The 14,768-nt window shown below is 37.0% G+C and overlaps 1 protein-coding gene across 1 annotated transcript; it reads right to left on the bottom strand.

The window, feature by feature from the left end:
- Positions 1–5,217: 5,217 nt before the first annotated feature.
- Positions 5,218–13,141, bottom strand: LOC116758339 (olfactory receptor 481-like). Its single transcript, XM_032641166.1, is given in 4 exon segments — positions 5,218–5,876; positions 5,879–5,998; positions 6,001–6,141; positions 13,057–13,141. Coding segments are annotated over 4 exon segments (1,005 nt in total).
- Positions 13,142–14,768: the final 1,627 nt, after the last annotated feature.

The raw sequence follows: 14,768 nt of genomic DNA, 5'->3' as shown, positions 1-14,768 counted from the left end.
TACGTGATCATTCCTGAAGCATATTCTGTCTGCTTGAGAAGAATGTGTTTTCTTCTGCTGTTGGATGAAAAGTCCTGTAGTGTCTGTTAGGCCCATTTGGTCTATAGTATTGTTCAAATACACTGTTTCTTATTGATCTTCTGTCAAGATGTTCTATCCACTATTGAAATTGAAGTATTTTAAAATACTATGATTGTATTGTTGTCAATTTCTTCTTTCAGATTTATCAATATTTGTTTCATATAATTAGGTGTTCTGATGTTGAGTTCATATATATTTATAATTGTTATATTTTCCTGTTGAAGTGATCCTTCTGTCATTATGTAATCATCCTCTGTGTTTCTAGAGACAAAAGTCTTTTTGACCTAAAGTCTACTTTGGTATTAGCAGAGCCACTAAAGTGAATTTTTTGATTTTTATATGGATCTTGATTTTTTATTCATTCAGCTATTCTGTGTCTTTTTATTGGGGAGTTTAGTCCATTTACATTTAAAGTGATTATTGATGGAGGATTTACTGTTGCCATTTGTTAACTATTTTCAGTTTATCTGATAGTTATTGTATCCCACTTTTTCTCTCTCGCTGTCTTTCTTCATCTCGTGTGTGTGTTTTTAAACTGATATGTTTTGATTCCTTTCTCTTTTTCTTTTGTGTAACTTCTGTATGTATTTTCTTTGCAGTAACTAAGGAGTTTACATAAAATATCTTATAGTTATAATGATCTATTTTAAGCTGGTAACAGCTTTACTACAAAAGTTGATCACAAATCTAGTCTCAATTTTTTTTCAGGTATTTAAATCTTTCATTATACATCCTTTGTCAATAATATATATAACTTGAATGAATATAGCCAAACTTTTGGAAAATAAACAATATATTTGTAAATAATACAAAATTTAAGAAAGAAATCATGGTAAAAATTAGATGTGTTCAGTTAGATAACTAAAATACAACATGTTAAATCTTACTGAACACCACTAAAACAACAACTATAAGGAAATTTATAACCATAAATGCTATATTGCAAAAAAGGACTGAAAATTATGAAAATGTCTTTCTCAAGCCTTCTCAAGTTCTCAATAAAGAACTTTAAATTAAACCCAAAGAAGTAAAGAATAAAATAATAAAGATGAATATAAATTTATGAAATAGAAAATTAATGTACAATACAGAAAGGCACAAATCAAAAGTTCATCCTTTGAAAATGCTAATAAAATTGATAAACCACTAGCAAGATTTATTAATATATATAGAAAATACAATATTGGGATGAAAAGGGAGCAACATTACAAATCTTACAGAAAATAAAAATAAGATATAATTTTAAAACATAAAGGAATTGGAAAACTAATTTGAAGAATATGTTAACAAAAATGACAAAGAAATAAACTGAGAAACTAAATATTTCTGTATTCATTAATGAAAATGAGCCTTACAGTGAAAAACTTTTCCACAAAAATGGAAAGCCCAGATGGCTTCAGTATTGAAGTCTTACAAATATTACAGGAATAAATATCACTTATCCTGTAAAAGTTCTTTTGAGAATAGAGAACAGAGAAACCCTTTCCAAATCATTTTTTTTTTTTTTTTTTTTTTTTTTTTTTTGCGGTACACAGGCCTCTCACTGTTGTGGCCTCTCCCGTTGTGGAGCACAGGCTCCGGACGCGCAGGCTCAGCGGCCATGGCTCACGGGCCCAGCCGCTCCGCGGCACGTGGGATCCTCCCAGACCGGGGCATGAACCCGAGTCCCCTGCATCGGCAGGCGGACTCTCAACCACTGCGCCACCAGGGAAGCCCCCAAATCATTTTTATATTTTGATATCCCCACCTGAAAATTTCATTTCAAGAATGGAAAATGATAGGCCAAATTCTCTCATGAACATAGATGCAAGCATCCTAAACCAAGTATTAGCAAATCAAATCCAATGATAATAAAATGGATAAAAAAGCAACCAAAGTTGGGTTTATTCCAGGAATTCTAGATTGATTTAGTATTCATAAATCAATCAAAGTTGTACTTGCATCTCTGAATTAGGATGTACAAAGATGTGAAAAACATTTGATCATATGGTAACAAGATAAACCTTGATGAAATGAAAATCATACCCATATATTCGATGAACCAGTAGAGGATTCAAGAAAGCCTTAATGATGGGGCTTCCCTGGTGGCGCAGTGGTTGAGAGTCCACCTGCTGATGCAGGGGACGCGGGTTCGTGCCCCGGTCCGGGAAGATCCCACATGCTGTGGAGCGACTGGGCCCGTGAGCCATGGCCACTTAGCCTGCGCATCTGGAGCCTGTGCTCCGCAATGGGAGAGGCCACAGCAGTGAGAGGCCCATGTACTGCAAAAAAAAACAAACAAAAAAAACAAAAAAACACCTGATGAACTGACATCCATATAGGTGAGCAGGTTGCACACCTAAGGACAAGTGCATAGTCTTGTCTGTCATAGACAGACAATTTGAAGGGATGAGAAGGCATCAGCCAATTCTTGGGTGACAGTGTATACTGTCTGGACAGATAGAAATTTAGAAGAAAGCCAAATGCAAAGACAAATCATTTCACCCCAAAATTCCCTTCCCTTATGCTCCAAGGGTGTTACCTAAAGCAGCAACAGAGGAGGAGCTGATAATAAGAGAGAAATCATATAGTCCCACACAGCCTCACAGCAAATAGATGTTATTGCATTCATAGATGAAAGAAAAAAGTCTAAAATTGCTGTTCAATGCTTAGTTTCAGAAGTATAAAGCCTCTAGAAGATAACATGAGAGACTATCTTTATGACCTTGGATTAGGCAAAGATTTCTTGAACTTGTCACTAAAACATTAAACATTAAAGAAAATATTGATAAATTAGACCATTAAAATTAAAAATTTTGTTCATCAAAACATACAGCTAAGAGAGTGACAAGGCATACTTCAAAATAAGGGTATACCTTTTATGTATAAATCTGACAAAAGGATTTGTAGACAGATTATAAGAACAAATAAATAACAGAAGTTCAATCTGAGAATAAAATTGGTAAAAGACCTGACGATACATTATACAAAAAAGGACATACAAATAGCTGATAAATATATATATATTTTTAAATGCTTAACATAAGAGGCCCAGGGAGATGAGAGTGAGCACTGCGTACTTGTTTGTGAAAAATTTTGTCTATCCCTGGATTTTATGGTGATATCCTTTTTTTTTTTTGGTGATATCCTTTTAAAAAAAAAAAAAGTTTATTTGTTTACTCGGTTGTGCTGGGTCTTTGTTGCAGCAGGTGGGCTCCTTAGTCACGGCTCTAGGGCTCCTTAGTCGCAGCTCGCTGACTCCTTAGTTACGGCAAGTGGGCTCCTAGTTGCAGCATGCATGTGGGATCTAGTTCCCTGACCAGGGATTGAACCCGGGCCCCCTGCATTGGGAGCGTGGAGTCTTCACCAGTATGCCACAGGGGAAGTCCTGATGTTATCCTTTTTAACAAATGTGGATACATAACTTTTTGTCTACCAAAGTGCTGAGTTACTGGGACTCCTTTAAGCCAGCTCTTTCCATAGATTGTCTTCATATCCCTGACCCTTGTGGTTGGACTGGCCCTTGTGGTTCTTTTTATTTTTTATTTTTGGAGTAAAATTGCTTTAAAATGTTGTGTTAGTTTCTGCTGTACAATGAAGTGAATCAGCTATATGTATACCTATATCCCCTCCCTCTTGGACCTCCCTCCCATCCTTCCCACCCCACCCATCTAGGTCATCACGAATTGGGAGATTAGGTTTGACATAAATATGTTAAAGTGTAAAATGTATAGCTAGTGGGAACCTGCTGTATAGCACAGGGAGCTCAGCTCGGTGCTCTGTGACGACCTTGTGGTTCTTATTGCAAGATGCCTTCAGCAATAACCATCAGGAAACTTTGAAAGAGACAAAGCTTGTTACTTACAAGTCCTGGAAATCATGTAGCACACCTGGCGTCGCACAGGGTCATGGGATAGAGTGAGAGAGAGAGAGATCTTAGGGTTCTGCTTTTATTGGGGTAGAGAATGGGAGCCTAGGGTTTGACGGGCTCACTCTTTATTGATGACTTTGAAACATAAGAGCAGGAATTTAAAGCAAGTGAAGAGAAAATACAAGTAGTCCAAATGGTCAGTTATCTAAGGAACTCGGGAGTGGGGATCAGCCTGGTTCTTCAGTTGTGTGGCTGGCAGTGTTTATTCAAAATATCTGAAGTGGCTGCCTCAGTCACTAAAGCTTAAATCTGACACTTGCCTTACGAAAACAAACAAACAAATAAGACCAACTGTCAGGGCTTATGCTACACACCTAGAATAAGGCAGTGACAGAAGTGGTAGCAATAAACACCTTCTTGAGAGATATTACAAAGGATGGCATGCATATTTCATGCCTGCATCAGCCTAAGCATGTTAATCTGTAATTTTATGCCCTGGAAATACCAGCTAGCTTGCTGAAAGAGAGCTCCACTGTGCCTCAGCCCCCTCCCCACCACCACTCCCCAGTAGTTTTTCCTGCTACTCAAAGGCTTGTCTGCAAAGGTTCAAAGACAAACCTTTGCAAGCCAACCTTTGCAAACAAACCTTTGAGTGGTAGGAAAAACTTAAGGGAACTCTCAAAGGCTAAGCCCTCAGAGTTCCTTCTTTGTTATCTGGATCTAGTCTCCTGGTGGCAATACTGTGGAATTATTTTGGTCTGGCTTACATTAGGTGGAAATGAAACTCTTCTAGATCCCAGCATCACTATTTCCAAAGATAATGATAACCCTGTATAAGAGACACCAAGTCTTCCACAGAAAGTAACCTGGCCTGTCAACACCACCATCAATTGCATTTCCAATTGAGTTCATGATACCTTCTGAGATGTTCATTTACAAGGTGATATTTTTTTAAATGTATAATTTAACAGAAGAAAAAGAAAACACCCTCTAATCAGACTCCCTAAATAATGAACAGAGGAGAGGAAAAAGTGAAACTATGTTTCTCCAGGTAGCTTCATCCTGAAATATACACACTTAATTTGAACCCAGCAGATTTTTGTGAAAATGCTACACTTTGTGACTCTAGAAAATTATAAGTTAAAGTTGGCATTAATCGACATTCAGGTATTTTATATTTAAGATAGTTCTTCACATAAAATAAGACTAATGGACAACATAAACGCCCATCACATATGTTCCTGAAATTATTGTTTTCTAGTTTCTGGATTCACATTGTATTCATTTCAAAATGACTGATGTATTCTAGCTATCAATTTTCTCATGGCCTCTTTCACCTCTTTGTTCCTCAGACTGTAGATCAGAGGGTTCAACGTGAGGATCACCACTGTGTAGAAGACAGACACCACTTTAATATGTTCAGGTGAGTGGCTCGACTTCGGTATGATGTAAACAAATGTGACTGTCCCATCAAACAAAGTAACTGCAGTGAGGTGGGAAGTGCAAGTGGAGAAGGACTTGTGCCTTCCCTCTGTAGAGTGTATCTTCAGGATTGAGTGGAGGATGTCCAGATATGAAACTGTTTTGGTGAACAGTGTGATTACACTGATTGACCCAGCTGAGATGGCAGGAGATATTTCAGCAACATAAACACGGGTACGAGAAAGCTTCTCTAGTGGTGGCGGGTCACAGAAGAAATGGTTGATTTTATTTGGTCCACAGAAACTCAGACTCAATAAACATCTGATAAATGATGAAGCATTCACACATCCTCCCAGATAGGAAGCAATCAGTAAGATGATGCAGACCCTGGGAGACATGTGTGTAGAGTAGAGAAGTGGGAAGCAGATGGCCACATAACGATCATAGGCCATGGCAGCCAACAGGAAGCACTCAGCCGTTCCAGAGATAACATCAGAGCCAAGCTGAGCTATGCAGCCAGTGACAGGATAGTAGTTCTTTCTTTTAGGGAACTCACAATCATAATAGGTGTGACTGATGAGGAGTACCCAAGTTCCACAGAGACCAAATGGCTGAGGAAAAGGTACATTGGGGTGTGGAGCTGGTATTGCCCAACATGGTAGCAACATAGATTCCAAGAAAAACCACAAAGAAGATGGAACAAAGTATAGGATTCTCTGTTAACCCTAAAATAGTGAATTCTGTCATCATTGTGTGGTTTCCAAGCTCTATCTTATTTGAAATGATGCCTGTTGAAATAAAACCCAGTGGATATTAAAATGAATTGAATGATCTCATAATTAATATATGTACTTTACCAGCCAACCTATCAGAAAATCAAAACATCGACCTCACTGTTGTCTAATGCTTTCACTTTACAAAATGTTTCCAAATGTATTTACATTATACATGATTTGAGAATATTAATGTCCATTACCTTAAGGCCAGAGATACTCACAAAGGGACCAATGACTCAGATCAGAACACAGCACTCCTGTTTGTATCATTTGATCAATTCAGGTTGTTGAATGAACACTTACAGCAATTGTATTATTAATTATACTTTAGGTACTGTGTAGATCTAACAAAAGAATACATTTCATAGTCATACATGAGTAAGGTATATATTAGAATATGTTGACAAAATGCCTACATGTGTGTATTATACCAGCCACATGGAAGCAAAAGAGTAATACACAAATGTAAAAAATATCAAGAAGTCTTTTCACCTAACAAAAAATTAATGAGTAGGTTTAATCATAAAAATGCAAAAACTGGGACTTCCCTGGTGGCGCAGTGGTTGAGAGTCGGCCTGCCGGTGCAGGGGACACAGGTTTATGCCCCGGTCTGGGAAGATCCCACATGCCGCGGAGCGGCTGGGCGTGTGAGCCATGGCTGCTGAGCCTGTGCGTCCGGAGCCTATGCTCCACAACGGGAGAGGCCACAGCAGTGAGAGGCCCGCGTACCGCAAAAAATAATAATAATAAATAAAAAATAAAAATTTTCAACAAACAAAAGCCTAGGACCAGATGGCTTCACAGGCGAATTCTATCAAACATTTAGAGAAGAGCTAACACGTATCCTTCTCAAACTCTTCTAAAATATAGCAGAGGGTGGAACACTCCCAAACACATGCTGCGAGGCCACCATCACTCTGATACCAAAACCAGACAAAGATGTCACAAAGAAAGAAAACTACAGGCCAATATCACTGATGAACATAGATGCAAAATACTCAACAAAATACTAGCAAACAGAATCCAACAGCACATTAAAAGGATCATACACCATGATCAAGTGGGGTTTACCCCAGGAATGCAAGGATTCTTCAGTATATGTAAATCAATCAATGTGATACACTATATTAACAAATTGAAGGAGAAAAACCATATGATCATCTCAATAGATGCAGAGAAAGCTTTGGACAAAATTCCAAAACCCTCCAGAAAGCAGGCATACAGGGAACTTACCTCAACATAATAAAGGCCACACCTGGCAAACCTACAGCCGACTTTGTTCTCAATGGTGAAAAACTGAAACCATTTCCTCTAAGATCAGGAACAAGACTAGGTTGCCCACTCTCACCACTATGTTCAACATAGTTTTGGAAGTTTTAGTCACAGCAGTCACAGAAGAAAAAGAAATAAAAGGAATCCAAATCAGAAAAGAAGAAGTAAAGCTGTCACTGTTTGCAGATGACATGATACTATACATAGAGAATCCTAAAGATGCTACCAGAAAACTACTAGAGCTAATCATTGAATTTGGTAAAGTAGCAGAATACAAAATTACTGCACAGAAATCTCTTGCATTCCTATACACTGATGCTGAAAAATATTAAACAGAGGGCTTCCCTGGTGGCGCAGTGGTTGAGAGTCCGCCTGCTGATGCAGGGGACGCGGGTTCGTGCGCTGGTCCGGGAAGATCCCACATGCCGCGGAGCGGCTGGGCCCATGAGCCATGGCCGCTGAGCCTGCGCGTCCGGAGCCTGTGCTCCGCAACGGGAGAGGCCACAGCAGTGAGAGGCCCGCGTACCACAAAAAAAAAAAAAAAAAAAAAAATATTAAACAGAAATTAAGGAAACACTCCCATTGACGATTGCAACAAAAGGAATAAAATACCAGGAATAAACCTACGTAAGGAGACAAAAGACCTGTATGCAGAACAATATAAGACACTGATGAAAGAAATTAAAGATGATACAGACAGATGGAGAGATATACCATGTTCTTGGATTGGAAGAATCAACATTGTGAAAATGATTCTACTACCAAAAGCAATCTACAGATTCAGTGCAATCCCTTTCAAATTACCAATGGCATTTTTCACATAACTAGTATAAAAAAATTCACAATTTGTATGGAAACACAAAAGACCCCGAATAGCCAAAGCAATCTTGAGAAAGAAAAGCGGAGCTGGAGGAATCAGGCTCCCTGACTTGAGACTATACTACAAAGCTACAGTAATCAAGACAGTATGGTACTGGCACAAAAACAGAAATATAGATCAATGGAACAGGATAGAAAGCCCAGAGATAAACCCACACACATATGGTCACCTTATTTTTGATAAAGGAGGCAAGAATATACAATGGAGAAAAGACAGTATCTTCAATAAGTGGTGCTGGGAAAATTGGACAGCTACATGTAAAAGAATGAAATTAGAACACTCCCTAGCACCATACACAAAAATAAACTCAAAATGGATTAAAGACCTAAAGGTAAGGCCAGACACTGTAAAACTCTTAGAGGAAAACATAGGAAGAACAGTTTATGACATATATCACAGCAAGATCCTTTTTGACCCACCTCCTAGAGAAATGGAAATAAAAACAGAAACAAATGGGACCTAATGTAACTTAAGAGCTTTTGCACAGTGATGGAAAACAAAAGCAAGATGAAAAGACAGCCCTCAGAACGGGAGAAAATATCTGCAAATGAAGCAACTGACAAAGGATTAATCTCCAAAATTTACAAGCAGCTCATGCAACTCATTATCAAAAAAACAAACAACCCAATCCAAAAATGGGAGGAAGATCTAAATAGACATTTCTCCAAAGAAGGCATACAGATTTCCAACAAGCACATGAAAGGATGCTCAACATCACTAATCAGACCCATTAGTGAAATGGTCTGATTAGTGAAATGGTCTCTAAACCCCATTAGAGAAATGCAAATCAAAACTACAATGAGGTATCACCTCACACCTGTCAGAATAGCCATTATCAAAAAATGTACAAACAATATATGCTGAAGAGGGTGTGGAGAAAAAGGTACCCTCTAGCACTGTTGGTGGGAATGTAAATTGATACAGCCACTATGGAGAACAGTATGGAGGTTCCTTAAACAACTAAAAATAGAACTGTTATACGGCCCAGCAGTCCCACTACTGGGCATATACCCTGAGAAAACCTAATTCAAAAAGAGTCATGTACCACAATGTTCATTGCCGCTCTGTTTACAATAGCCAGGACATGGAAGCAACCTAAGTGTCCATCGACGAATGGATAAAGAAGTTATGGCTCATATATACAATGGAATATTACTCGGCCATAAAAAGAAACGGAATTGAGTTATTTGTAGTGAGGTGGATGGACATAGAGTCTGTCATACAGAGTGAAGTAAGTCAGAAAGAGAAAAACAAATACTGTATGCGAATACATATATATGGAATCTAAAAAAAATATATATATTTTTTATATAGTTCTAAAGAACCAGGGGCAGGACAGAAATAAAGATGCAGATGTAGAGAATGGACTTGAGAACACGGGGAGAGGGTAGGGTAACGTGAGACTAAGTGAGAGAGTAGCATGGACATATATACACTATGAAATGTAAAGTTGATAGCTAGTGGGAAGTAGCCCCGTAGCACCGGGAGATCAGCTCAGTACTTTGTGAGCGCCTAGAGGGGTGGGATAGGGAGGGAGACGCAAGAGGGAGGAGATATGGTGATATATTTATATGTATAGCTGATTCACTTTGTTATAAAGCAGAAACTAACACACCATTGTAAAGCAATTATACTCCAATAAAGATGTTAAAAAAAAAAAAAAGTGAATCAGCACTCCAGCATTTACTAGTTGTGTAGCCTTGGGAAAGTCCATGAAAGTCTATTTGAGTCTTATATTCCATAATTGAAAATATGGATAAAAACATATTTATCCAAACATAAAGATTGGGATTTTCTTGAATACCTAGTGGAATGATATTCTATGGGATTATTTAGATTGTAATATGTACATTACTTCACAATGATGCTAGAAATATTAGTTGATCATCTTTGGAGGATGCCAGGAAATGAACTCATTATTCTTCAAAATGATTCATAGAGGGGAAAAAAAACAAGGATTTGTTTTCAAATATCAAATATACTCTAAGGTGCTTATATAATTGATGAAAGGAAAACCTTTATAAAATAGTTCTAGTTGATAAACACAGAAGGAATGATAAAATTACAATATCATCATTCTTTAACCACTAATGAAATAGTGGATCTAGGCAATGATTTTCAAGAGCTGTTTAAAGTCATTAAATGAAAAAAATATGAAGGACTTTATACTGAATTAATCTGAACCTACTTACTAATTTTAAAATCATAGAAAAGACAGCCAGATATTATGTGCCTCATGATATGATGCAATAGGAAATATACAGCCCTACTATAAAATTTCTTACCAAAAATCTAACCTCAATCTGATTAAGACTCTATCTAGATGTACCTGTCAGTTCACAGTTCACACAGAGGTCATAAAGGCAATAGCTATGTAATCTGCGAAGCACATAATGCAGAAAATTCTATAGGACTAAATAACCAATTTCTTCAACAAAAATAATTGCAAAAACAAGAGAGAAGGAAGCTATAGCTTAACAATTAGATACAGCAACTGAATGAAATGGGTAGACCTTTAGATTTTAACTCACTGCAATTGTAAAAAATATATATATTGTAAGACAATTGGAAAAATTCAAACACCAAATATTTGATATTAAAGAATTATCATTTTTTTGATTTACTAATGCTATTGTAGCTATGTTTTTAATGAGTCCTTATATATAAGAGATATATACTGGGCTTCCCTGGTGGCGCAGTGGTTGAGAGTCTGCCTACCGATGCAGGGGACACGGGTTCGTGCCCCGGTTCAGGAGGATCCCACATGCCGCAGAGCAGCTGGGCCCGTGAGCCATGGCTGCTGAGCCTGCACGTCCAGAGCCTGTGCTCCGCAACGGGAGAGGCCACAACAGTGAGAGGCCCGCGTACCGCCAAAAAAAAAAAAAAAAGAGAGAGAGAGATACTGAATTGTTTATAGATGAAATAAAATAATGCCTGGGATTTCTTTCAAAAGAAGATTATAGATGGAAAATGCTAAAGGCACAACCAAAATACTACTAGATCTCATCAATGAATTTGGTAAAGTTGCCGGACACAAAATCAGTATACAGAAATCTGTCTCATTTCTATATGCTAACAATGAACTATTAGAAAGAGAAATTAAGAGAACATTCCCATTAACCATTGCATCATAAAGGATAAAATAAAACTAGAAAGAAATCTAATTAAGGAGTTAAAAGATCTGTACTCTAAAAACTATAATACACTGACCAAGAAACTGAAGACAATACAGATGGAAGATACAACTTGTTCATGGACCAGAATAATTATTATTTTTAAAATGATCATACTACCAAGGTAATATACAGATTGAATGCAATCCCTATAAAAATGTCAGTGGCATTTTCACAGAACTATTTAGGGAGAAAATAGTTCTAAAATTTGTACAGAAATACAAAACCCCCAGATAGCCAAAACAATGTTGAGAAAGAACAACAAAGCTGGAGGTATCAACGCTCCTTGATTTCAAACTGTACTACAAAGCTACAGTCATCAAAACAGTATGGTGATGGCACCAAAACACACACATAGATCAATGGAACAGAATAGAGAGCCCAGAAATATGGCCACTTATGGTCAATTAATCTACAACAAAGGAGGCAATACTATATACAGGGAAGAGACAGTCTCTTCAGTAAATGATGCTGGAAAAACTGGACAGCTGCATGTAAAAGAATGAAATTAGAACATTTTCTCACACTATATACAAAAATAAACTCAAATGGACTAAAGACCTAAATGTAAGACTGAAAAAACATAAAACTACTAGAAGAAAACATAGGCAGAACACTCTTTTACATATATTGTAGTAATATTTTTTGGATCTGTCTCCTAAGGCAAAGGCAACAAAGCAAAAATAAAGGGGACCTAAGTAAACCAAAAAGCTTTTGAACTGCAAAGGAAACCATCAAAGTTGTGGCATATATATATATATATATATATATATATATATATACACACACACACGTATACATACACATACATATACACACACAATGGAATATTACTCAGCCATAAAAAGAATGAAATTTTGCCATTTGCAACAGCATGAATGGACTTGGAGGATACTATGTTTAGTGAAATAAGTCAGACAGAGAAAGACAAATACTGTGTGTTATCACCTATATGTGGAACCTAAAAAATAAGATGAATGACTATAACAAAACAGAAACAGAGTCACAGATATGGAGAATAAACTAGTGGTTATGAGTGAGGAGATGGAAAAGGGTAGAGGCAGGATAAGAGTAGGGGATTAAGGGGTACAAACTACTATGTATAAAATAAATGAGCTGGAAGGATATATTGTACAGCACAAAGAATATAGCCAATGTTTTATAACAACTTTAAATGGAGTATAATCTATAAAAACTTTGAATCACCATGTTGTACATCTGAAACTAATGTAATATTGTAAGTTAACTATACTTCAAAAATATGTATAAGATTATAGAGTTGTGAGAAAGTTGTAAAAGAAATAAAATGGGCCAAATGTGGGTTGTTGTTGAAGCAGAGTGATAGGTACATGGAGGTTAATTATACTATTCTCTCTACTTTTATAGAGATTTTAAGTTTTCCATCACAAAAAGGTGAAAGGATAACCAAGTAGAAATATGAGCAAAGGGTACAAAACTGCAATACATGGAAAAATAAACACTAATTACTGTTAAATACATTTGATGTCACCGATAATTAGGCAAACTAAAAATTAACAACTGTGGCTTATTTGTGCACATAATGAGAAATTTGATGCAGCAGCTCCACAAAATATTAGGTACCTAGACTTCTGTCTTTCCACTCAGCCATCTTTACCTTGTGCTTCTTGCTTTGGGGCTGCAGAATGGTTGCTCCAGCTTTAACCATTTTGTTCATTTTTCAGGAAGGAGGAAGGGAAAAAGTCCAGAGCCAAAATGTTTATGTCAGCTGAGTCCATCTAACCCTTTTATAGAATATTCCATGAACCCTAAATCAACAACAAGAACTGAGTAACAAGGCCTCATCATATGCAAGGGAAGCTGGAAAATGTGTTTTGTTTTGTTTTTAAATTGGGCACTTTGAAGGACCCAACAAAATCAGGGCTCTGTTTCCAAGAAAAAAAAAAGGGAGACTATATATTGGATAGACAACTAGATACCTTCACGATATAATCTCAAATTAGTCATTACTATTGTTACTTAATGCTTGATTAGATTTACATACAGTTTACCCATTTTTTCTTTATTCATCATTTCCTCTTATATCCCTCTCCTTCCTCCTGGACTTAATTTCTGTCTTTGATGAACTTTCTGCATTAGTGGCTCTCTTAGCAGTGGTATGCTGTTAGTAAATCCTTTCAAGTGTTTTTTTTCCCCTAAAAATATCTTTATTTCACTCTTATTCTTAGATGATCACTTAGCTGGGCATAAAATTCTAAGTTGATAGTTATTTTTGCTCAGCACTTTGAAGATACTATTTTCTTACTGAATATTTGTGGATAAATCCTCAATTGGTGTTTGCGTGTCTTTCTTAAGGTTGTAGTCTTGACTGTTCCCTAAATTTGCAGTTCTCACCAAATTTTAGGTTTTAAAACTTATTTGTTTTGCATGTATATTAGTTGTATGTGTTATGTTTTTATAGATTTATTTTGTAGAAGGGCAAAATTTGCCACAAGAAAGAGATTTCTGGTTTGACAATGACTGTTTTGGGCAGGTAATTTGTAAAAGGTAACAAAAAAATTCACATTCCGGTGTGCTCATACATGGCAATGGCCAATCCACAAGTGTTTCTTACACACTGACCACGTCCCCACAACTCAGCCAAGGAAAAGGAAGATAAGTATAATCAGAGCCACTTCCCCCATGCCACATTATCTACCAGGTTTAGAAGCAAAAGTGATTTAGTTTTTGCCTTCCAGAAATACAAAAAAATGGTGAAAGAATGTAGATTCACAAATGCCTCAATGGACAATATCCTAAATTGAGTTCCCGAGTGTGCTACCAAATTATCTTTCCTCTAACACCTGGCTATAACCATCCATTTACATTTGGAAAACAAGAGAAAGATAAATGTTTTAGCATATTCTGATGGGATGTTTGCAAGCATGTAGGAAAGCCTATCCTTGCCAACAGGGACAACTTTGATATTCAATCCTTTTGTAGAAAGTGGAAACCTGTCACAAGAAGCAAGTAATGTTTGCAAATGGAGGCCTTAGGCACCAACAACTTGGCTAGCCAGATAGACTCTGGGGGAAGCAATGAATGGATGTGGGTGTAATGGGACATGTACTGTTGCTTGAGCAAGACTATGCTTCTGTGGTTGACTCCCCACATCTTGCAAAGATCTTTGCAAGAAACCACATTCAGAAACATCATATGGACATGGTTGAATGCCTCGTGTCTTGGTTAATGAGTAACTTTGTTTTAAGTTGGTATATTGCTGCTCTCACAAGGCTTTCTGTTTTGGTTCTCTTTAGTCTCTCTAAAATTCCAGGGGAAAACTCTTGAGTTTCAAA

The sequence above is a fragment of the Phocoena sinus genome, chromosome 8 (genome assembly GCF_008692025.1).
Source record: "Phocoena sinus isolate mPhoSin1 chromosome 8, mPhoSin1.pri, whole genome shotgun sequence".
Taxonomy (NCBI): Eukaryota; Metazoa; Chordata; class Mammalia; order Artiodactyla; family Phocoenidae; genus Phocoena; species Phocoena sinus.
This window is presented reverse-complemented; position numbering and strand designations above follow the sequence as displayed.